Source organism: Coniophora puteana, assembly GCF_000271625.1.
Source record: "Coniophora puteana RWD-64-598 SS2 unplaced genomic scaffold CONPUscaffold_1, whole genome shotgun sequence".
NCBI classification, from domain to species: domain Eukaryota; kingdom Fungi; phylum Basidiomycota; class Agaricomycetes; order Boletales; family Coniophoraceae; genus Coniophora; species Coniophora puteana.
The window spans coordinates 2,438,692-2,461,379 of record NW_006913053.1 but is presented as its reverse complement, the minus strand read 5'-3'; the positions used below and the strand labels follow the sequence as shown (position 1 = coordinate 2,461,379).

The 22,688-nt window shown below is 53.0% G+C and overlaps 8 protein-coding genes across 8 annotated transcripts; 6 read left to right on the top strand and 2 right to left on the bottom strand.

Annotated features, from left to right (window-relative positions):
- Positions 1-498: 498 nt before the first annotated feature.
- On the top strand, positions 499-4,029 carry CONPUDRAFT_95519 (Pkinase-domain-containing protein). The gene is made up of 5 exons (XM_007765259.1): positions 499-810; positions 877-1,106; positions 1,162-1,845; positions 1,902-3,632; positions 3,688-4,029. The coding sequence occupies exons 1-5, from the start codon at positions 567-569 to the stop codon at positions 3,829-3,831; spliced, it is 3,033 nt and encodes a 1,010-aa protein (XP_007763449.1). The 5' UTR covers positions 499-566; the 3' UTR covers positions 3,832-4,029.
- A 199-nt stretch (positions 4,030-4,228) lies between these two features.
- CONPUDRAFT_148791 (ubiquinone oxidoreductase 20 kd subunit) lies at positions 4,229-4,879 on the bottom strand (the record flags this gene model as incomplete). The annotated part of the gene is made up of 5 exons (XM_007765258.1): positions 4,229-4,265; positions 4,325-4,330; positions 4,396-4,421; positions 4,477-4,517; positions 4,573-4,879. 5 exons carry the CDS (start codon positions 4,877-4,879, stop codon positions 4,229-4,231), a joined length of 417 nt encoding a protein of 138 aa, XP_007763448.1.
- A 76-nt stretch (positions 4,880-4,955) lies between these two features.
- Positions 4,956-6,808, top strand: CONPUDRAFT_161398 (uncharacterized protein). The gene is made up of 4 exons (XM_007765257.1): positions 4,956-5,221; positions 5,273-5,601; positions 5,650-5,692; positions 5,741-6,808. Exons 1-4 carry the CDS (start codon positions 5,067-5,069, stop codon positions 6,750-6,752), a joined length of 1,539 nt encoding a protein of 512 aa, XP_007763447.1. The 5' UTR covers positions 4,956-5,066; the 3' UTR covers positions 6,753-6,808.
- A 559-nt stretch (positions 6,809-7,367) lies between these two features.
- Positions 7,368-10,615, top strand: CONPUDRAFT_78978 (uncharacterized protein). The gene is made up of 8 exons (XM_007764599.1): positions 7,368-7,461; positions 7,515-7,645; positions 7,710-8,125; positions 8,175-8,792; positions 8,844-9,119; positions 9,180-9,567; positions 9,623-10,060; positions 10,113-10,615. The coding sequence occupies exons 1-8, from the start codon at positions 7,380-7,382 to the stop codon at positions 10,479-10,481; spliced, it is 2,718 nt and encodes a 905-aa protein (XP_007762789.1). The 5' UTR covers positions 7,368-7,379; the 3' UTR covers positions 10,482-10,615.
- A 509-nt stretch (positions 10,616-11,124) lies between these two features.
- CONPUDRAFT_148788 (uncharacterized protein) lies at positions 11,125-13,346 on the top strand (the record flags this gene model as incomplete). The annotated part of the gene is made up of 5 exons (XM_007765256.1): positions 11,125-11,279; positions 11,341-11,360; positions 11,416-11,720; positions 11,770-12,340; positions 12,400-13,346. 5 exons carry the CDS (start codon positions 11,125-11,127, stop codon positions 13,344-13,346), a joined length of 1,998 nt encoding a protein of 665 aa, XP_007763446.1.
- A 1,550-nt stretch (positions 13,347-14,896) lies between these two features.
- Positions 14,897-16,803, top strand: CONPUDRAFT_69158 (uncharacterized protein; the record flags this gene model as incomplete). The annotated part of the gene is made up of 6 exons (XM_007764509.1): positions 14,897-15,124; positions 15,231-15,551; positions 15,604-15,843; positions 15,895-16,089; positions 16,143-16,272; positions 16,352-16,803. The coding sequence occupies 6 exons, from the start codon at positions 14,897-14,899 to the stop codon at positions 16,801-16,803; spliced, it is 1,566 nt and encodes a 521-aa protein (XP_007762699.1).
- Positions 16,804-18,919: 2,116 nt separating this feature from the next.
- On the bottom strand, positions 18,920-19,581 carry CONPUDRAFT_45752 (uncharacterized protein; the record flags this gene model as incomplete). Its single annotated transcript, XM_007764351.1, has 3 exons — positions 18,920-19,128; positions 19,198-19,338; positions 19,389-19,581. The coding sequence occupies 3 exons, from the start codon at positions 19,579-19,581 to the stop codon at positions 18,920-18,922; spliced, it is 543 nt and encodes a 180-aa protein (XP_007762541.1).
- Positions 19,582-21,736: 2,155 nt separating this feature from the next.
- Positions 21,737-22,036, top strand: CONPUDRAFT_46645 (uncharacterized protein; the record flags this gene model as incomplete). The annotated part of the gene is made up of 1 exon (XM_007764414.1): positions 21,737-22,036. A coding segment is annotated over one exon (300 nt), but the record flags the coding sequence as incomplete, so codon positions are not given.
- Positions 22,037-22,688: the final 652 nt, after the last annotated feature.

The following is a 22,688-nucleotide window of genomic DNA, read 5'->3' as shown; positions in this document are numbered from 1 at the left end:
GCTATGAGATCGGCTATAGGTCACATTTAATTGTATCCTCGAGCTGATATGAACTGGGTGGTATATAACTGAGCGTCTGCATAACTCGAGGCCGCGGCTGTCGTCTCGAAGGAAGGTTGGAAGGTCGACGATCGGTAATCGGGGTAGGCAGCTGGCTGATCTTGAAATATGTACATATATCTGAATCTCTGGCATCTGGGCCGCATCAGAAAAAAGTATTCTCCCCGTGTATGGCCAACCCTGCACCGCATTAATCGGCCGTCTTCCGTACTAGCCTCCAACCGGCGTCTCGTACCAGAGTACTGTAGTAGCGTCTCGTCTCGCGCTCGGCTCACCACCGGCTGTCTTTCCTCTTCCTCCTTACTCTCCTCCCTCCTTCACTCCTCGCCACCATCCTTCTCACTCCCCCGGCACTAAACTCCTGCCTCCTCCCCTCCCACCTTCTCCCTCACTCCCAGCCCCGCTTCTTATGTTCTCTTATTGTTAGTCCTTATTCTCCTCGCAACTTACTCTTCCCCGCACTCTTTTCCCCTCCCGTTCTGCCCGAAGGAAATGCTCTGCGTATCATGTTCACAACCGCGAATCATGCCAACCAGAGCACCCAGCAGCATTATTCTCCACAAAACACCCATCAGCCAAACGGTCACCCAACCCCGCGCCATCAGAACGGCGCTCAACCTCCCCAGCCATCCCCCTCCCAGCCCCATCGCCAGAACCAGGCAGCACAACCCAAGGAGACCATACACGTCGTCGGCATACCTGCCGTCTCCATCCAGAATGGCAAGCTTGCCGTTGGTGACTCCCAAAGCAGTTCGTCCTATTTTTTCCTCACACGCTGCATCCCACCTTCTTAACATACACCCGAACGCTATACAGGCTCGCACAGGTCGTATACGCCCGTCAAGACTTTGGGAGATGGTTCCTTTGGCACTGTCCTGCTCTGTGATTGGCATGGGACGCTACCGCCCAATACCCCTCTGTCACCCATGCAATGTGGAGGTGGAGCACGTCCAGAATGGGCAGGAAAGCGCTTGGTTGCAGTGAAACGGATGAAGAAGAAATGGGAGGGTGGTTGGGACGAGTGCAAAAAACTCAAGGAACTCCAGGTTAGCACTTCTTCACTCACCCACTCTATTGTCTGACATCACACTTTGGCGCCAGTCTTTGCGAGCAATCCCTTTTCATCCTTGTATCATACCTCTGTATGATTTCTTCATCCTGCCAGATACCAAGGAACTCTACTTCGTCTTTGAGTCCATGGAAGGAAATCTCTATCATCTCATCCGTGCTCGCAAAGGCCGCCCCCTCGCAGGTGGCCTCGTCGCGTTGATCTTTCGGCAAATCGTGGAGGGCTTGAGCCACATTCATAACTGGGGATATTTTCATCGGGACATGAAGCCGGAGAATGTGCTTGTAACCACCACAGGTCTCTTTGAATACCGCTCGCTGTCGCCTATAGCAGCTCCCAACACCACTGAGAAGGACGTCGTGGCTATCATCAAACTCGCTGACTTTGGTCTAGCTCGAGAGATCACGAGCGCGCCCCCCTATACGGAATATGTCTCCACTCGCTGGTACCGTGCTCCTGAGGTCCTACTCATGAACCGTGATTACTCGACTCCAGTGGATATGTGGGCTTTAGGAACGATCATGGCTGAGCTTGTTAACCTCCGACCGCTGTTCCCCGGCTCTAATCAGGGCGACCAAATCGCGCGGGTTTGTGAAGTTTTGGGAGATCCTGCGGAAGATTATGGTTTTGATTCTCGGGGCAAAGCTATAGGCGGAGGACGTTGGGATCACGGTGTTCGGACTGCCAGAGAGCAGTACGGCTTTGTCTTTCCCAAGGTAAGTCTCCACTTCTTAACTGCCTCAAAGCTCTGTCCTCATGAAGTCCTTGTTAGACAACCCCTCGAGATATATATTCATATTTCGAGCGTAGCGTTCCCCGACGACTCATCGAATGCATATCTGACCTTCTCAAGTACGATCCTGACAGACGCCTAACAAGCCAAGACTGTCTGGATCACCCATACCTTGCTGAGGCATTGCCCCGGAATACCCCGCCCATGCCTCCTGCATTGCAGGTCCAAGTTGGACCGGCAACGCTTTCCAGAACGTCCCTACCTAGCGGCGTTCACCCTCTCACCCCAGGAACATCGCCCCGTAACATTCCCCCCTCTCATTCTCATAGCTCTCTCCCAAGATCATCACCCCGTCACCCCTTTTCAGCATTCAAAGGCAACGGTGGCGCTCGGAATCATGCGCAGGGCTCAGATATCCAGGAAGAGGCTCGCACAAATGGTGCTCCTCCCATTCATTGGCCAGCCAGTCATCAACGGATGGAATCGGACCAGATGGAGCTTTCGCCTCAGAACGATCACCCACCCGATATCCTTGGGCACGGTCAGCCCATGACAGATATCCAGCCCTCGCCCATGACACAAGAATACCCTGCGCGCACACGCATAGACTCGGATCCTCAACCCATGGCTTCTCAGGACGGTGCACAATCACACGGCAACAAGTTGTCATCGAAAATCTCGTTGTCGTTTGGCAAGAAACAATCGAAGTGGAGTTTCGGATTTGGTCACCACGATAAAGGGCAGCAGCAACATTTACCTCCTGTTGACGAAGTTCCAATTACTTCCACCTCTACATCATCGTTGCGCCGAACTCAATCCACCGCTTCGGACAGTGCCTCTCTAGCCGACGTTGATATGCCTCCCAAAGATCCCAAGGCTCGCCGGAAGGAGGCTGAGCGTGTGCAGCGCGAAGCCGAGAAGCAACGGCGCGCCCGCGCTGAACAGACTCAACGAGAGCAGGCTCGTGCTGTCATGGAGAAGCGTAATCAGCTTCTCATGAACAATGCGGCAGGCAATGAACTCGAATGGAAATGGGCGCACACTGGTAGTCTTGTCAATCGTAACGGATCCAACGCCGATGGTATGAAGGGTAAGAAGTCATCGTCAGGTCCCATCCGACAAAACCAAGGGCAGTCTATGCCCAAGGTGTCATCGCCGACTTTGAGTGCGGCGGCTGGACGATATCATAACCCTGGCGACAACACACTTTCTCCTGGCGACAGGTGGCGCGATGAGCGGAAGGCCAGAGCATGGCGCATATCTGTTGATGACGACCACTCTGTCTCTTCGTCCGATATGCACAGTACTGGGCGTGCATCTGTGGCTTCCTTCGGTACAGTCGACAGTGATCCTGGGCCCTCGCGGGTGCGGCGTGCCAATTATCCCATTAACAGGATGACCTCAGCCTCTTCGCTGCGTACAGGAACCACTTCTTTCGATGACTTCCCTATTTCCGCACGTTCTTCGAACATGTCGTTACAGCATCAGTTTGTCGACAACTTGAACTTACGGACATCAGTGGACACGACGTCCTCAGTCTCCGGAACTTCCTCACCTCCCCCCATCAACCTTCTTTCTCTATCACCATCCCCGCACTCCTGGATGCAGGCGCAGAATCACCAAGATTCGGCCAATCCAACTTACGTGGTCCCGTCGATTATTCAATATCCTCCCACCTCTCAGAAGCCGTATGAGGGTCAGCTCTACGGACATCCGCCAAGTCCTGGCATTGAGCCCCATTCCGCAACAATTAATCCAATATTTAAAGTGGTAAGTATCATCTTTCCATGATCTAGCTTTTGGCCGATCACTGATTTTTGCACAGCCACCTCTACCCTCTTCGCCCACCGAGCAGTTCAGCTCACCTCATTCCTTGCCTCCCTTCGCGCAGCTTGAGGCTGTTGCCGAGGGAGAGTATCCGCCACTGTCGCCCATGTCATTTCAATCACCCGATGACGAGTCTTCGTAGCATCGACGTTCGTTGCACCATATTTATCTCGCTTCAGTCTCATAGGAACAATCGTCACATACAGGTTAATCCATCCTCTCATTGCTACCTTTCATTTTCCTTTTACCTACATCTCACCCCGAGTGCTTCATCTCCCAGAGCCCAGGAGGTTCAATACAGGGCGATTAATCTTTGGCGCAAGCCTAACTTCGTTGATACAAATTGTCCCTCCTGGATTCGTCACTCGCGTTACTTACCTTACCTATTGTCTTCATAGTCACATCAATGCATCTGACTCAGCGCCCCCAGGTGCGCTTCACAATGTAACAATAACAACGAAGAGGCCATTTCTAATGGGTTTGGTGAGGAAGTCTCTAATGTACTAAGTTCTCTGAGCCACAGTAGGTTCCCGCCGCTCTTAGTGGTGATGAGGTGCTTGTTCGAAGCGCAAGCCACTGTTATGACCATTTGCATGAGTACTACACCAAGTTTCGAGGACACAATATAGACATACCAGTATCTATCATTAGACAAGGTATGGTCAGCACGTTGAACCCTACCCATGATGCTAGTTGAGTGACATACCCGCAAGGCCTTGGGCCCGGCTGATCCTACAAAACATGCAATTAAACACACGAGCCAATCATATGAGATCACTAAGCGTACAAGGTTAATGAAGATTTTGGGGTGTCCGAGCGGTCCTCCTCCTAAAAAGCAGGTCATGCATCTACATTTGCCGTGTGTTGTCTGAAAGTCACGTACCGCCGTCACAAACGGCCTTGCGGCCTTGAACCACACGAATTGGCTCGTTGGCAACGAGCTCCATCGCACTCAGCGGGTTGGGCTGCAGCGCCATTTCGGTCTGTTCAAAGCGAGGCCCGGAGGCGGCGAGGGGACGCGGTTTCTGGTTCGTAGACCATGTGGTCGGGTAGTTGGGCGCCTGCGTAACTGGTGCGGACGCTGGCGTCTCGGCGGCGACCTTGACCGGGGTCGAAGAAGACGATGAGGACGAGGCGGCGCGGGTGAGCGACCGGGCGGCTAGACGGGTGACCACACGAGAGGCGAGCATTCTCGAGTTGAAGATGGTGTGTTTCGCGCTGGCGGAGGCTGGACAAGTTCGGGACGAGGCCGCTCGGACGATCGTGCGAACTTTGGTCGCGTTCCTCCACAATCTGTTCAACTCGTCCGCACGGACGACAGCACGGACGTGAAGTTGTTAGCGTTCTGCCTATCTCACTTTCTTCAGGTCTTTTGCAATGTCTACGCTGGCTCTTCTATCCGAAATCCTTAGACAACCGATGGGCCCTTTCCGTGATCGCTGGTTTCTCACTGCGGATTGCTTCAGTCATCAAAAGTCTAAAATGCTCACTCTCCAAGACTTTATGCTAGCCCACAACGACGAGATTACAGGGCAAGTGGATTCAGCGTGGCTTGTAATGCTATCATGTTAAGAGTACCACAGCCTTGACTTCTCGGAGGATCCTGAACGAGATGAAGGCCAGATCCTCTTTCGAGGGGTGCTATGTATCGAGTCACTTTCCTGGCTGACTGCACCTGGTATAACTCGGGTGCAGGCAGAGCTTGAATACCGCTTGCAGCAACGTGTCGTGCGTGAAGGAGAACGTCATTATAGGAATTTACAACTCATAGATCTGTTCGACGAAACGACTGGGTTTTTGGGCACTGGTCCTACCAGGATGACCGGTAACCGCCGCGCTGCTCAAGAGGCAGGCCTAAAGCTCAAGGTACGGATCCAAGGCGTAAAGGGCATGCCAGCGGTCTATATGATTTGTATGTTATCCACATTGTCCACATCTGCCGTGCTCAAACGTACCCTAGCTGACGATGCTCCGAGAAGACTGCTCTGGAATTCAGAAGATAGGTTTGTGAGCTTCTCACTAAGGTTATCGACCTCTGACTGTGATCAAAGGCTTCGCAGATATGTCGTTTCCTCCATGGAAAAGTTCACATTAAAACAGTCTGGCAACTATCTCCTGCGTTACCGACTACTTGCCGGGATGGCTCAGATTGTCAAAACCAGCCCGAAGATGCCCCCTTCAAAGCGAACGCTCGGGTGGTTCGTAGATCAATACATCCAGCAACTTGCTTTCACGTATGTCGAGCAGGGTAGACGACTCATCTTCGACCCTGATACTCCTGGCATCCTCGATGAATCGGGTGCAACTGTAACGCCTCGGCATCGTCGTCGCACTGATCCTAGTCTTATACGGGTGTTATTCGCAACGCATGGAGACTGGCTTTTGGCTGAGGACGTTGTCAAGAGGAAGAGTTTCTTCGACCCTAAGGTCTGGGAGAAGGATCTGAACAAGCTGAAGGAGTCGCTCCGAAGGTCGAATATCACCTGGGGATGGGCATTTGGAACACCACCTGAACACGAGGGAAGGGCCGATGCGATGACGACTATCAGGGCTGTTGTAGGCAAAAGCAAACAGCAGGTGGAGCGTGTGCTTGCGAATGCGCGGCAGAGGCCACAGAGACCAGCGTCTCCGACTCGGTACGACTCCTCGCCGGCGTCTTCTGACGATGAGGTGGATAACAAGTATGACTCTGATTTCTCTGGTGATACATCTTCGGAAGAGACAGACTCGGAAGATGGGCCCGATGAACCGTTTGCTCTCACGCCGGAACAAAGGGCAAAGATCCCGAAGGCACTACTGCAACGGCCCGAGCCTCCTGGTGGTGATGGGCTTTGGCGGTGTCCTGTGCCAGATTGCGAGTTTGAGCTTAACATGCTCAACCTTACTAGGGAGAATGTTAGGAACCTCGATCAAGAAGTTATCCACTACCTCATGGCTCCCACTCGTAAGTGGGGTAGTATCCGCGGAGATCCAATTGTCTTGGAGGGTTTCGAGTGCATGGTCGATGAGCACTATGACGATCATCTTCACCGACTAGGCATACATCTACGTCGTGTTCGCTAACTACGACTTACCATAGTCAGAGAGATATAGAGTGAGTTGATTGTAGATTAGCATCAGAGAGTCCCCTCAAATAATAGATCCCCCGAAGCACGGTCACTGGGCTAGATCAACGCAAATAATGGTGGCCAAGAATGATTGTTCAACAGTCGATAGCGTTGAAGGGTAAGACGCCAAATTGATGGAATTTTTGATATCAATCCGAAGTATGAAGCCCTGAAATTCTGGTTCGAGCATGTCAATGACGGTGAACAAAGCCTGCGACGAGATATAGAAATGTGGAGACAGGGAAGGACGTCTATGACACGGCACATTGTTGACTAGCCGCGACCCGAAGGTTTCAAGAAACGATGTCTAAAGTCACTACCGGCGGCAACGGGCCGAGAGTGTGCACTGATAATTATGTGACGTCACCCAAGTTCTTCGAGTTTCCGGAATTTGCTCGGAATAGCCGCGTCGAGTCTCGCAAAGTCTCGTCCGTTCGAGCGCCGTCGTCTATCATACTACATGTTCCAGCATCATCTTCACGTCATTATGTAGCGTATATACTCTCCTAGTGTCCCTCGCCTTGCCCCTACCTATTTGTACTCAAGCAACACCTCACATTATCTCTCCCAAATCCCCACCACTATGAACGCCGACTTCACAAACAGAGCACAAGAGACGCTTGCAGCTGCCATCCAGCTCGCAAAGGATTACTCAAATGCACAAGGTATGTTGATCTCTCATCTTCTCTGGATATATTGTTTATGCCGTACACCCCAGTCCATCCTGTGCATATCGCGTTTGCGCTTTTAAACGACTCAGGGGCTGGTAACGAAGTCCCCGGAGGCCTACAGAGCTCGTCCGGTTCTTCACTCTTCTCATCAGTAATATCAAAAGCCGGTGGCGACCCGGTAAGCAATCCATCTGTCATCGTATTCTGCAAGGATCCCCTGACGCCTTTCGCCTTTCTATTAGACGGCCGTCAAACGTGGTCTGCAGAGACTACTTGTTCGCCTACCCGCGCAATCACCGGCTCCTGATGAGATATCACTGAGTTCAGGAGCGGCCAAGGTTCTCCGAGAAGCCCAGTCGCTTCAGAAAACCATGCACGACTCCTACGTTGCCCAGGATCACATACTCCTTGCTCTTATCGCCGACTCGTCCATAGCCCCTGTTCTCAAAGAGGCCAGTCTGACCGAAGCCGCTTTAAAAACTGCAATTCAACAGGCTCGCGGAAATCGCCGTATCGAGAGCAAGAGTGCCGAGGCTGGTTTTGACGCCCTTTCGAAATACGCTGTTGACTTAACAGCTCTCGCAGAAGAAGGGAAGATAGATCCGGTCGTAGGCAGAGACAATGAGATCAGGCGTGTTATTCGCATTCTATGCAGACGGTATGTTAAAGCCTATTGAGCTGTAGTTTATAACTAATATCTTCTCCAGAACCAAGAACAATCCCGTCTTGATTGGCGAGCCAGGTGTCGGCAAGACGTCCATCGCTGAGGGCCTCGCTCAGCGGATCGTCAATAGGGACGTCCCGGCTAGTCTGATAGGACGCTTGTTCTCACTCGACATGGGAGCGCTCATGGCGGGCGCCAAGTACAAGGGCGAATACGAAGAGCGCATCAAGAGCGTCCTGAATGAAGTCGAAAAATCATCCGAAGAAGGAACCACCGTCATCCTCTTCATCGACGAGTTGCACCTAATCATGGCTGGCAGCGGCAGCGAAGGTGGAGGTATGGACGCCGCCAATCTCTTCAAGCCCCTGTTGGCCCGTGGAAAGCTACGTTGTATCGGTGCTACGACGCTGGCCGAGTACAGGAAGTACATTGAGAAGGACGCGGCTTTCGAACGTCGCTTCGCCCAGGTGTTGGTGAACGAGCCTTCAGTATCTGAGACCATCAACATTCTTCGCGGCATCCGGGAGAAGTACGAGGTCCATCACGGTGTGCGCATTCTGGACGGAGCCTTGATTTCGGCTGCAACTCTGGCCCATCGTTACCTCACGTCCAGGCGCTTGCCAGATTCTGCCATTGATTTGGTTGACGAGGCGTGTGCTAGGTAAGTAGCAATGCAAGGTGATGGATGCTTCAAAACTAACATTGAAAACAGCGTCCGTGTCACTCGTGAGACAGACCCGGAGGAAATTGATAAACTCCAGCGACGTAAACTGGAGCTGGAAGTTGAGGTCCACGCCTTGGAGAGGGAGAAGGACCAGGCTAGTAAAGACCGATTGGCCACCGCTCGTAAAGCGATTGCCGAGGTGGAAGACCAACTGAGGCCTCTCAAGGCAGCGTACGAGGCCGAGAAATCCAGAGGGAACGAAATCAACGAAGTTCGTAGAAAGATCGACGAGTTGAGGGCGAAAGCAGATGAGGCTGAAAGAAGGTGAGTTGACACGGCCCCACGCATTGGAGCGTGTTGGAACGAACGCTAAAATGTTACTAGATACGATCTTGCAACAGCATCGGACCTGCGCTACTACGCCATCCCGGATTTGCAAGCTCGTCTTAAAGATCTGGAATCTAGGAGGGTTCAAGAAGACGCTGAAAATGAGAACAGCAGCGCGGACACCGTAACTCCAGAACAGATTGCAGAGATCGTCGGACGGTGGACTTCTATTCCTGTGACTCGCCTCATGTCCACCGAGAAGGAGAAACTGCTCCGGCTTGAACGCGTCCTTGCTGACAGCGTCGTGGGGCAGCCCGAAGCTGTCAGGGCCGTAGCCAACGCAATTAGGCTATCACGCAGCGGTTTGGCGAACGCGCAGAGACCTATCGCGAGCTTCTTAATGGCTGGTCCTTCGGGTACGGGAAAGACCTTGCTTAGCAAAACAGTAAGTGATAGTTTCAAAATGGTTTGAGACCTTTGCTCACCTATTTTATCCTTAGCTTGCGACGATCCTATTCGACTCTCCCGATGCCATGATCCGCGTAGATGGATCTGAATACTCGGAGAAGCACTCCATTGCGAGGCTCATTGGCGCGCCTCCAGGTTATGTAGGACACGACGCCGGTGGCCAGCTCACGGAATACGTCCGCCGCAAACCTTATTGCATCGTTCTCATCGACGAGATCGAGAAGGCGTCGAGGGAGTTCGTCACGCTGTTCTTGCAAGTCCTCGACGACGGGCGTTTGACTGATGGTCAAGGCCGCGTGGTTGACTTCCGTAATACGGTGATTATCATGACGTCCAACTTGGGTGCAGCATACCTCAACGACATGGGCCAAGGCCCCGTCAACGCCCAGACGAGGGAGCTAGTCATGGGAGCTATTCAAGGACACTTCCCGCCAGAGTTCATCAACCGTATCGACGAGATCGTGATATTCGTAAGTTCTTTCCCGCGCATTGAAGAGAACCGAGAGTTGACTTTGTTCACAGCGCACACTGTCGAGAAATAACGTCCTGAAGATTGTGGACGTCCGCCTGAAAGAAATACAGGAGAGACTGGCTGATCGCAAGATTACGCTGGCTGTCGACGAGACGGCGAAGCAATTCCTGAGTTCGGTCGGCTACTCGCCCACGTACGGTGCCAGACCATTGAACCGGGCGATCCAGAGCGAGCTCTTGAACCCGTTGTCGGTGATGATCCTCTCGGAGCAGGTGATGGATGGCGAGACGGTGAGAGTAACGTTTGACGGTCCGCGGAACAAGCTGGTGATCGTGCCGAACCACGAGAAGAGCAAATCGATGGACGACATGGACGTTGATTGGGATGATGACGAGATTGAGATTGAGGAAATGGACTAAAGGAGACAGCGGTCGGGCGTAATATGATGGACTATCAGACCAGAGCTTCGTTTGCATTTGATCATTAGTTCAGGGAAATCATGTGTTCTGTACATTAGTTGCATTAGTGTATCATACGTCAAATTTAAACCGCTCACCGTAATCCAAGTTTGATTTCTAACAGCATGCCGTTCGAGCTCAAAAGCAGACAAGATTACGTTGAAGGTGATGTTAGAAGGTGAGAAGGCAGTGATGGTCGTGTGCACAGCGAACTACCGATAGAGGAAGCATGCAGCCGATCCGGATGCCGACAAACATGCCTGCGGGAGGCTGGCTGGTTTAGTGCCACCACGCCTCCAGAGCTGTCCACCCCACCACCGTCCAGTCAGTCATACCGCGACGAACTCTTGCCAGTAGCTTTCATTCTCTCTCGTGATCTTCCTACATATACTTCCGATCTGTCCTTTCTTCTCTCATACATCGCACGCGCCCGCTTCCAAGTCAGAGCCACACGCATCTGAATGACAACCCCCCAGTCAGCGTCGAAACCGACTCCTGCTCCTTCGTCTTCGAGCCCATCATCTCTTGCACGATGCTCTATCACCATGTCCTCCACCTCATGAATTCCCAATCAGATGACTACCTTTCCTCGGATGTCCACACCATGGATAACGGCTCGGGCATATCCATACCTCTCGGCATATTCATCGGCCTCCTGGCCTCTTTTGTCCAAAGTCTGGGCCTCGCTATACAGCGCAGAAGTCACGTACTCAATGGTCAACTCCCAGAGGCGGAGCGCAAGGTTGAGCATAGACGACCGTGCGTAGTCGTTCTCTTCTAATCCAGCTGCGGATGCTAACTTGGCACGCATGCCTTGTAGACTATGGATCATTGGTTTTGGTGCGTTCCATCATTACTTCATACATGGTCAAAAGTTACTAAATTGCCACCCCAGTCATCTTCCTTGGTTCCAATATCTTTGGGTCCTTCATACAGATAGCTTCCCTTCCCGTCGTTATTTTGGCACCGCTGGGCGCCGTCTCCCTCCTTTGGAACGCACTCTTTGCCCGTCTACTCCTCCGCCCTCCTCTCCTCTTGGGAACCGCACTCATTGCAGGTGGTGCCGTTCTCATTGCCGTTTTTGGCATTGTCCCGGAGCAGCCCCGTACTTTGGACGAACTCCTGGCCCTCTTCCGCCGCCCTGCATTTATCGCGTGGTTCTGCGTCGAAGGCGTTGCGCTGCTAGTATGCTTGGTAGTGGTATGTGAAATCAAAATTTACATATGACGCCTAGCTCATTCAAAGTCAGACCCACATGGTCGAGTTTGCCTACGCAAAGCGACTTCAGGCTGCGTCCTACTTGCTACTGGATTCCGACGGCGAAGAGGAGCTCTCACAATCTCCACAGGACATAACAGCGCCGCCCGCAAATCAGCAGCCATCGGCACTCACGACTGGGCTCAGTGAGCAGATCGCAACTGTTGAAAGTGTTACAGAGCGTACACCTCTCCTTGATCCCAAACCCGCCATATCCTCCTCCAGGCAACCAACAACCATGCTGAAACAGCGCTCTCCTTCCCCCTCACCCTCTTCGAGCACGGATGGTGCCAATCCTCAGGCGGTTGTAAGAGGCTTCTCTTCTCGTACACCGCTGTTTTTAGCCTTGGCATACGCTGCGGCCTCTGGAATATTGTCAGGATTGTGCCTCATATTTGCGAAATCAGGGGTTGAGCTGCTTGTCCTGACACTCAAGGGCCACAACCAGTTCTACCGGTGGGAAACGTGGATGTTGCTCCTTGGGCTCGTTGTCTTTGCCCTTGGCCAGCTGTGGTACCTCAATCGCGGCTTACGCCTTTCAGATCCCGCATTTGTGTGCCCATGTAAGTGCTTCAGTAGCATAATCAGGCATAGTTGTCTGAGTTTTACTTCCTTTGCACAGCTGCTTTCTGCTTTTACAATTTCTCATCTATCCTCAACGGTCTCGTCTACTTCAACCAACTGGGAGAACTACCTGGCTGGCACATCGTCCTGGTCGTTTTGGGTATGCTGATACTGCTCGCCGGTGTATGGGCTGTGAGTGCCCAAGCTGGTGTGAACGAGACGCGGGTAGGCGAAGAAGGAGCGTCCGACGACGGCGAGGAAGCGATCGCGGATGAAGAAGATATCTTGGAACCATCACCTAGGGATGCCGAGGAGCAAATATCTTCAGTTCAGAGACTGTCGTCCGCATCTGCATTCTCGCGCCGATCTTTGCAGCCGCGTTTGTTGTCAAGCACTGGACCACCTACAGTCCATCGGTCTTCGAGGTCTCTAGATGGGACAAGACTAGAGAACTCGCTGTCGTTGGAGACGATACGACCTTCGAGCGCGGATTCGCCTCCACCATCACCATCCACACGAGCCGATTCAGAGGTGGTTTCCCCTATTAGTACTACGCGCATGTCACTTGCCGGGCGTCGAAGACGTCAGACGATGGCAGTGGACACTTCGAGTGGTGGATCTTCATACCTCCAGTCACCGCAGGCGGCCAACAACTCGGCACTGCTTTCACCTCCACTCGGGGGAGGCTTGTCGATTGGGCTGTCGCCCATTAGTCCTGGTTTCTCTCTGATCCACCCAGAACAGCGAGAACATCATCGACATTCTTCGAGAAGACTCAGTGGGCTTGGGCTTGGGTTTTCCGATGTAGTGGATGACGCTGTGCAAGAGCGGCCGCGGACAACGAGCGAAGGTCAGATGAGCGGCCATAGCCAACGTAGTCAGCGGAGGGGAGAAGAGGACGGGGGCGGGAATCACGAACAAGTAGCGCAGCTTGATGCTCGACCAGGTATGGCGTCCGCACGATGGAACTGGCTGCGTCGTGCTGTTCGGAGAGAGCGAAGCTGAGTCTGGTTCGGCCAGGTGTTGGTACGCGCCTGTACGCGCTCGAGACCAGCTGTCAAACGATGGTGGCTCAAGGTTACCAGATATAACCCGTATCTATTGGATCTGGTTCAGGATTTAGTATATAGTGACAGCAGTCTTCTCGATTTGATATTCGCTGCGACTTTCGAACCGAAGTACATACTACCTAGCGCTTCGTACACCTATCCCAATACAGCATCATATCTCCAGGCACTTGTCCAGGGACATGTTTTACTTTCTCTGAGTCTCAACGTTACCTGCTCATCTTCATTACTTGCATAACCATGCCAACGTATATTGAGGGTACTTCCTCCCGAATTTTCTACATGTGCTCAGGTTGATCTTCAGGCGACTTCTCTATCTAATGAAGACGTTGATGGCCCCATGATGCTCAGTAGAGAGAGGGATAAATGTTTCAAGCTGACATGCACCAGCATATTGTGGTCTTGTCAGGTTACCTTTGACAATTATCCATGGCGCCATGGTTGAGAATCTGTGGTCGCTGAGAGCCTTAATGTCAGAGGAGGTCAGAGCCTTCACGCGTCCCGACTGCTCGGAATGTGTCCGAGTGGGCTTCATTTTGCACTTGCCATATCCGGCTTTAGAGCAACTTGTGATTGACGGACTTGATGGACACGAGAACGGATCGGGCAAGGGAACTTCGGAAGCAAATGTGCCTGTCTGATGACACGCAAAACGCGTCTTCGCGACGCGTCGGAGTGGCGTTGCAAAATGCGAAATGAAGACAAGTGTTGCATGTGGCTGCTAGGCAGAAGCAGAAGTCGGCTTCGTGACGACATTTGCTCTCCTCCGTGAGCACAGAGAGGCCAAGACGTCCGCCTTGCGTTCGCTGATCACGGGTGGATTGCCGATGTCGACGTCTCGACTGCGCTCAGGGGTGGAGAGAGCGAATTGAGCGTTGGGAAACACCTTTCTGGAAGGAAGGGTGGGATTATGTTATGCTAAGTAAACAGGGTTCAACGTTCAACGTAAGAGTCACTGCAGAAGTCGGAATCTACACGCGCCAGTTTAGACGCTATGTATGCACCTAAAATAGACTGCAGACGTGTCTGACGTAGACAGCTACGCAAATGTTTAGATGATGCGGATGTAGACTATTCGGACCCTCTATGCATCATTCTTAGGATCTTAAGCCAAGCCAGCGTAGTTCATCATCTGTCTAAGAGGGTCGAGCTTAAGCCGACTAAGCTGTGATATCGCCGCCCTTAGAGCGCTAAGTTCTCATGTGTAGCACTCGGCTATGCATCTAAATTCGCTTCCATGTGACAGCCCCTAGAGCTTGTAAACCGAGCAGGCATAGACAAGGCATAGTCCATCAGCTGTCTAAGAGGTATCATGGTTAAGATCACTACGCCTTTGTATTCCTGGTTCTAGAGCTTTAAATTGTACTGTGTAGCATCCGAATTAACATCAAGATCACTTCTATATAGCTGTTCTAAGAGTCATAGGTAGCCTAGGGTAGCGTTGATCTACGTGGACTTCAACGGGTGTCATAGAGCTTGGCTAGCGCTATGCAGAAACATCCAGCCCACCTGGTGCACATAAAAGCTGACTGCAAGCAAGCGACAGAGGCAACACGCCTCTCTACTCCGCACCTTGCACCTCTCAAAACCGTCATGAACTCCCAGCAGACGCTCAACGCCTATGCACCAAGCCAGCAGAGGAGACCGCTTGGAGCCGTCGACACCTCTCGCCTCCACCCCCCCGCGCCAAACCTGTCGAAGGGTCATGAGCAAAGTGTGAGTGCTTATGCGCTCAGGCCCCAAAGAGATGCTCACTCACCTACAGCCCAGCAACCAACACACGTCAGCAAGTCCAGCGTTGCATGACTACGCGCTTTCTCAGCCAACGCGTGGATACGGTGGGTACGCCAGCCTTGGAGGGAGCCCCTACCCTGGCGCAGGGCAGGGTTATATGGGCCTGTCGGTGCCAGATCCAAGCCATCTGATGGGCGAGGAGCTGCGTCGGCTTGGGCTCGCTGTTGAAGAGCAAGCGAGTTCTATTAACCAGCTTGATCAGAGCCAGCAGCAGCAATCACAGGTGCTGCAGGCGCTCACCGATACTGTTGCTAGGCTTGAGAAAGAGATGGAGGAGGAGAAGGCACGCGCTGTTGCAGCAAAAGGAGGGTCTGCCCGCGCGCATGCAAACGGCCACCCCGACGTCAAGGTGAGTAACAGCTCCACCTGAATGCATGAACATACCGCTGATATGGATCTAGAAACACGTCCACCAGATGTATGTCCGCCTATGCGACATCAACGTTGAGGGCCGCTACGCCATTTCGGATGCACTGGGTGCTATCCAGCCCTTGTCTAATGGGGAGGCCTTTGAAACCGCTCCAGGCCCAGGTACCGACACAAAGAAAGTTTGGAAGCCGGACTGGAGGGCTGGCCTTCGAAACCCTGTTAATGCCCTGTTCATTAAAGAGGTTGCTGAATGTGTGTACCAGGACGAACAGGTACGTACCAATTCTATACCCGTATGCCCACTGGCTCATGCGTATATGCAGGACCGCCGAGGCCAAGACAAGAGCAAGGCCGCCAAGATCCCTAATGAAAGTTTTGATCGCGACATAATCACCACGGTGGTAAAGACGTACTTCGGCAACTTCACCAGGCGCGCACAGCAAGATGATGATGATGCCAGGGCTGCCCGAGCTCGCGATGCCAACAGGGATAACCGCCGGTTCCAGCGTGCCAAGACGGTAAGAAACTGGTCGCTTTTGTTGCAACAACGAAGCTGACGCACCTGGTGTAGCTGGCGAGAACGCGTCGCGCTGCTGCTGAGCCCTATGAGTCTGTCTACCCAGGCATTGTTGGCACGATCCACACCGACTTCTGTACCGATCAGGAGACGTGCAGTGAGGGTGATATGACTGACCATATGCGTGAGCGCCGTGCAGCAGCAGGGCTGGCACCCGGATCATTCCAGGCTTTCAACAAGGGCTGGAGAAACCCCAATGTAAGTGCAGGCTTCGCAGTTGAGACAAGGTGCTTACCCCAGCTGCCAGTACACCACCCTCATGCGCTGGTTGTCCCTGGTGTCAGCAGCAGGAAACAACGAGGGGGGTGAACGCCCGCAAAAGAGACGCAAAACAACTGGCAGGGGCAACCGCAATGCGTGGGATGCAGCCCCTAACACCATGAGAATGCAGCCGCCAAGCACGGGGAAGGGCGTACCTTTCTATGATATGGTTGATACCAACTGGCTTGCTAGGCAGGTGGAGCGTCCGAAGATGGTGGACGCAAGGCTCAAGTGGCTGCAGAGTTTCCACACTGATAAGAAGGACGAGCTGAAGGAGAAGGACAGGTTGTTTATTGAGGAGGCGGAGGAATGGAAGAAGGAAAACTGGGAACTATGTGACGGTGAAGTTTCTGGGGAGGTGATGGTGGCCAGCACCTTGCCCAACGTCGAATGAGAGAAAGTGGTGATTGATAGGGTATCTTATCTTGGCTTCTTGGTACATCCCCATACGCTTGCGTACAGTTCTTGAATCACTAGACAAACATGCGCATTGAGATTCACAAATATAAGTAGTAAAATGGCTTTACCTTGGCTAAAGTGATTGTTGCCCAGACCTTATGCTTATCTGGACCCATGGATACCGTGGTAAGCGCAAGCTGATTCTGAAGCCAGTCAAGACATATGATAGGAGGGCGACGTATGTCTTGCGTGCTGTAATACTCGCCAAGGTCCCATAGACGGACACGCGCCGCCTCACTGCATGGCGGCTGAGAAAAACGAAAGTGGTGGAGAACTACTGAATAACTCACATGTTGTTCCAGAGGTTGCTTCTCGGTCCATTCCAGGGGCGGAACCACCGAGCACGAGCAAACCACATGATCCGCTGGTTGCTGCCAGCTCCACGTGTCACCTGGAAAATCTCCTGTATTTCGCCATAGACATGAGTGGGATCAGCGTTAATGCGGGGGATAATGGCATGAGCAAGAGAAGTCTTGTTACTGCCAACGCTTTGCGACGCATGGAAGCGTTTTCCGTTGATGACCACATAATCAAAAAACACAGCCTCTAGGGGAAGAGGGACACTCAGAGCACTTAGAGAGCGTGCACCTGAGCAATGAACAGGGGAGTCAGCGTAAAAGAGGCATACGGCCTCTACAGTGAGCATGTACGTGTCGTTTGATAGGTTACGTGTTCGGTGACGAGAACTAAGCGCATATGTCTTTGATGCTAAGACCCTATCTTTTAGCGCCCCAGTAGAATGACAGACGGCTTAACCTTACCATCATCTGACGAATCGTCTAGTTCATCTGCTAATATACCAAGAGCAGCAACAGTCCCACGTTCCTCTTGTGTGGCCTTGAGCATGACTTTTGACACCTTTGATGGCAGGGAGTCGTCTCCGCGTGCAGCGGATACACAAATCTGGGTATAATCCATGATGTGGCTGGTGCACGTGTAGAAAATGGTGACTTACAAGCCGACTGACCTCACACATCCGCTGAAAGGAAGTGAAGAATGTTGTTTCCAGGTCACCTCGGCCATGGTTGTTGGTCCTAAAAGATTTGAGCACCTTGTTTAGCCGTTCGAACAAAAACGTCCAGAAATCATGGAGCGGGCCCAGGTTTTGGATGCAAAGTCCAAGATGAGAAGCGTAATGATGGTTTGGCCTCAGAGCTGCCGAACCATACAGGACTCTGATGCCGTTAAGATACTCGCGAAGGAGCTGAGTGGCCGAAGATATGTCATCTGTAGTGAGGGTGCGCTTTAGCATAGTCTGAAGGGCCATAGAGAGCTTAAGAAAATGAGGGACGTCATCCGGATGTAGTGATAGCACAAGATTGTCCGTATCCTGGGCAGCGTCGTCCTCATCGATATCTAAGGGAATGCTGGATTCAGCCTCCTTGCGTTTGCGTGACTAAGAGAAATAACATCAGCTCTGTGGAAGGATGCTGGCAGCGTGCAGACCTTTTTCTGTCGTGTACTTCCTGCAAGCTTCTTCTGCTCTTCAGCCTGTTTTGCCTCCAGGTCTTCACGCTCGTACTGGGCTTTCAACTCCCTGTGCTCATCTTTGGACCGTTTCTTCGCCTCCTCCAGTGCTTGCTTTCGAAGTTTCTTGCGCTCTGCTTTTGCCTTGCGAACATCTTCCTCTTGCGCAATGGCAGCTCGACGTCGATCTAATAGAGCCAAGTCAACATCAGGCGGTAGAAAATTCTCCCACAAGGCCGGTATCTTTGTAGTTATAAGCAGACCTGAATGTGCAAACAAGATGGTGGAGGACATACGATGATAGGACCATACACGGTGGCAAGTAAGAGCCACTGGTCGGCTGTTAGAGAGCCGCCAGCAGGTATGCCAGTCTCCCTTGGTAGCCTACCGCATGTCGTTGGGATGGCAAACTACAGGGGAGGATTAGCAAGGAACGATGGCAAGGAATAAATGTACGTCAGGAAGCATCTCATGCAGCTTCTTAAGCTCATGATTTGGCCGTATGATATGCTTCTTGATCCATATGTCATACCATTGGGTTTTCACAAGGCCTATGTCTCCGGTAATCAGTCTGAAGTCATATGCTAACAGTTAACACGATACGCACCGAGGAAGAGGTTATGCATGGGGTCAATTACAACTTGATTAACTATATCAAAGTATGGAAGGCGAGAAAGCTGGGTGTATCGTGTAGAGTGGGCTTGAACGAAAGCATGGCGAGCGCCCTTAGTTTTGAGCTGGCGATACTGCTCACCAAGCTCACGATGCCTGTCATTTGTCCTTGATGGAAATGCTGAAAGAGGTGTTAGGTAAACTAGGATAGGTAGCAGTGAATGGGACCCACCACGGTCTTCAAAGGCACCCAAGTTCTCCTTTATATCGGTCTGAGTAATCCAGCACATGGAGCACGGTTTGCCATGCGTGTGCGCACCAAACCCCCCTATTTTGTGGGCCGCTGGCTTGTCGCACACCGCTGCAACAAGAACAACGCGAACCAGCCGACCTGTGCCCAATGACAGGTTGTTTGACTCATCTGATAGGGTAAAAGCTCACCCTGCGGACAAGATTCTGTCGGAATCATGATCCCATCCCTCCATAGGCGGAGAAGATCAGATATGACGGGGCGGAGGTAACGCTGAACCTGGTCACCGGTTTGCTCTTTTGGTCCAGGGAGGATACCCGTGCACAGCAGATTTGATGTGCGGTAACGGTATTCTGGTGGGAGGTTGCATATTGAAAATGACATAGGCCCTGATGTATGCGAAGGCGCTATGTTACTACGGAGGTAACTGAACCTAGAAAAGGGACGTTAGTGGGCTAAACGAGAGGCAGAGACATGCTCACCAATCAACGCCAAGGTTAAGGCCGATTCTGAGTTCGCCGTTGGGCCCTTGGCGCTCATGACGTTGGTTTGAGAAAAACGACCTGCCATCAGGACCCTTGATGTTTTGAGTCACATGCCCGTCAAAGATGTCGGCGTAGCGGCCAGGAACGCGCTCTGCTTCTCGCCATTTGTCCAGTAGGGCCTCAATCCCAGGCGTCTTGAGGATTGAGCCAATCTGTGTAGAAAGTGGCAAGTAGGGGTATTTAACAATAGGAATACTGAACTTCCTTTTGTTGCCGCGACCTGTGGTGTCAGATATGAACAGGGGCACCTTACAGGTAGTGCAAAGGTCGCTTGAGTGGCTGGAAGAGGCAGGGGGGTAGACATCTCGACAAGATGGACAGACAGCAAGGACGGAAATGGGGCGGTCAACGCCCAACACGCGGTTGGTTGTTTCTAGTGTGAGATAGGGCGTGGACGCTTCGGGCACACCAAGGCTAAGCAAAAGGTAGTAAAAGACGGTCAAGAGGACATTGCAAGCTGTTTTGGGGAGTTTGAACGCAAGGTTTAGCCATGACACAAGTGCGTAGATGGTGAAGACTTGAGGGTCTAGATCCTGGAGGCTCCTCGATTCGGAGTCATCCTGGAAGAAATCAACCTCCTGCATAAATGGGTCAGGGCTGTCTTCGCCGGGTAATAAATCAGGGAACGCAGCCATCGCATCCTCTTCGCCCAATTCCCCATCCGCCATCTCTTCCTCACCCTCCGCAGGGTCCTCAACATCATAGTCATATCCGTCGTAGTCGGCAACAACCGGGATGCTGCCCGGTGCTTCTAGCCCCTGCGGTTCTTCCAAAGGCTGTAGGCTAAAGGTTTCAAAGGCTTCTTCTAGCTGTCGCTGGGCCCGGCGTTCTTCTCGCGTGAATAGGGGAGCATGATGTGCGCTATGGCTATTTAGCTGGTGAGAAGTCTGCGTCATTGCCTGATTCAAGAAAACGTGATGGTCAACATCAGCAAGGAGGCCGTCAGGGTTATGGAAGTAGTGAGAGCCAAGATCAGGAAGTCCAGGGGAGCGTACCGCGCTGACTTCCAGGTCACTGCGGGTAAAAACACTAGGTATCAACGCGTCTTGTTCGATGGGCAAGAAGGAGCCATCCACTACAGGGGAATCATCGGGTAAATGGGTATGGAGCGGGGAGGAGGGCTCAGCTGAAGCTGATTTGTGGGAGAGCTTTGCTTTTTTTGCAGGTGGCCCGGGCTCGAGTTGAGTTTGGGCTTGGTAACTGGCGAGGGATGCGGCAGACTTGAGGCGGAGATCGTCGCCCTTGTGGGCAGCAACTTGAGAGCTGAGCAGCTCCTTTCCGTTGCATTTGTGGGAGATGCACCGGCAGGACGGCATGGCGGACGTGCGCGCAGGTGCGAGTGTGGTGGGCTTCCGCTGCGGTGATGCCCCGCGTTGTGCTCAAGTCTGAAGCGCGCGCGTCTAACGTTTCAACACCACGTGCACCGATGAGCGCATCAATATTTTGACGCCCTGCACTGCCGGCACGCAAAGTAAAGGGTCGGGTTGTTTCTAGCTCTTTTTGTAAGGTATACTGACGCGATGCGTCGCTAGTGACGAACGAAAGCGAGCGTTGGCTCAACCTGCTCGGCCCTTGCGCTCGCGTGCCGCCTCGAGTCGAACTCGTCGGCGCACGCTGCCGTTCCTCCGTTCGCCCGCCTCTGCACCGGGCCGACTGCGCTCGCTTGACGCCAGCCGGCGCAGTTCATACGTAACGCCTCCGCCCCGTGCTTAAGACCGGCCTGCAGGCGCGGGGCTCGGAGACCAACCGCCACCAGCGCCTGGAAGCAGGCCCCATGACGCCCCGCGTGCTTTGACCAGTCTCGCCCATAGGCAGGTTGGCGCGCGACACGGGCTGAGGGCACCTGCCACGGGCAGCTGGGATGCTGCGGCGGTCGCGTCATCAGCGCGTCTCCATGCCCAGAGGATCCGCGGTCGGTTGCCACCGGCACGCATCAGGCGCCCAGCAGACGTGGGCGCCGCAGTTGGCCGCGCGCCGTCACTCGCGAGCGCCGTGCATACGGCACCCTCCCGCGCCCCGTCCGTGCCGCATGCGACGCGCTCACCGACCGCATCGAGGCGAGCCCGGACGGGTTCATCAAGCTCGACACGGCGGGCGTGCTCGCGGACGCGCGGCGGCGCGTCGCGGGGTTTGTGCACGTCGAGCACGACGAGCTCGTGCTCGTCCCGAATACGTCGCACGGCGTTGCGGCGGTTTTGCGGAGCTTTGAGTGGGAGGAGGGGGGTGTGCTTATTGGAGGTGCGTGCCTATGCATCTGGGCTGCATTCGTACCAACGCTGAGGGTTGGTTGCTAATCAATAGCGACGACGATGTACGGCTCGATCACGCAGACGCTCAAACACCTCAGCGACATGCCCCCGCACCCACGCGTCGAAACGCCCGCACCGCACTTCCCCACATCGCACGCGCCGATCCTCGCCGACTGGCGCGCCTTTCTCGTGCAGGCGTAGCCGTAGTCTCAGACCAAACTTAGATGGATTCTACCATAGTAAAGTTGACAAAACACGTGGATTTTGAGAATCATGGTGTGATTGTGGATCATTGCACTAGCCGAGAGAGGCACGGGATGAGAACCGTGTGGATCCTTATTGGGTATGGTTGAGTCAAATTATGGATCTCGGCTCCCTGCAATGAGTCAGATTATGGATCTTTAAGAACCATACCGAGGCACAAGGGCGTGGATCATAATGTGGGAATTTCCATATGTGGACGAGCGCGCGATCACGTTTAGCAACTATGCAGATCATGAACGTGAGATTCCATCCGTCAGAGAGCGGGGCTGCAGCAGTGATTGGGCAGGATAAGACAGGAATCGGTAAGTCAAAAGCAACATCGAGTATCATTGTTTGTTACTCTTTCAGAAGCTCACTTCTCAAATGTAGACATGGCACTTGTTGTGGCGTCACATATAAAACCGTGCAGAATCCACGATTTTCGCCCCCCCCC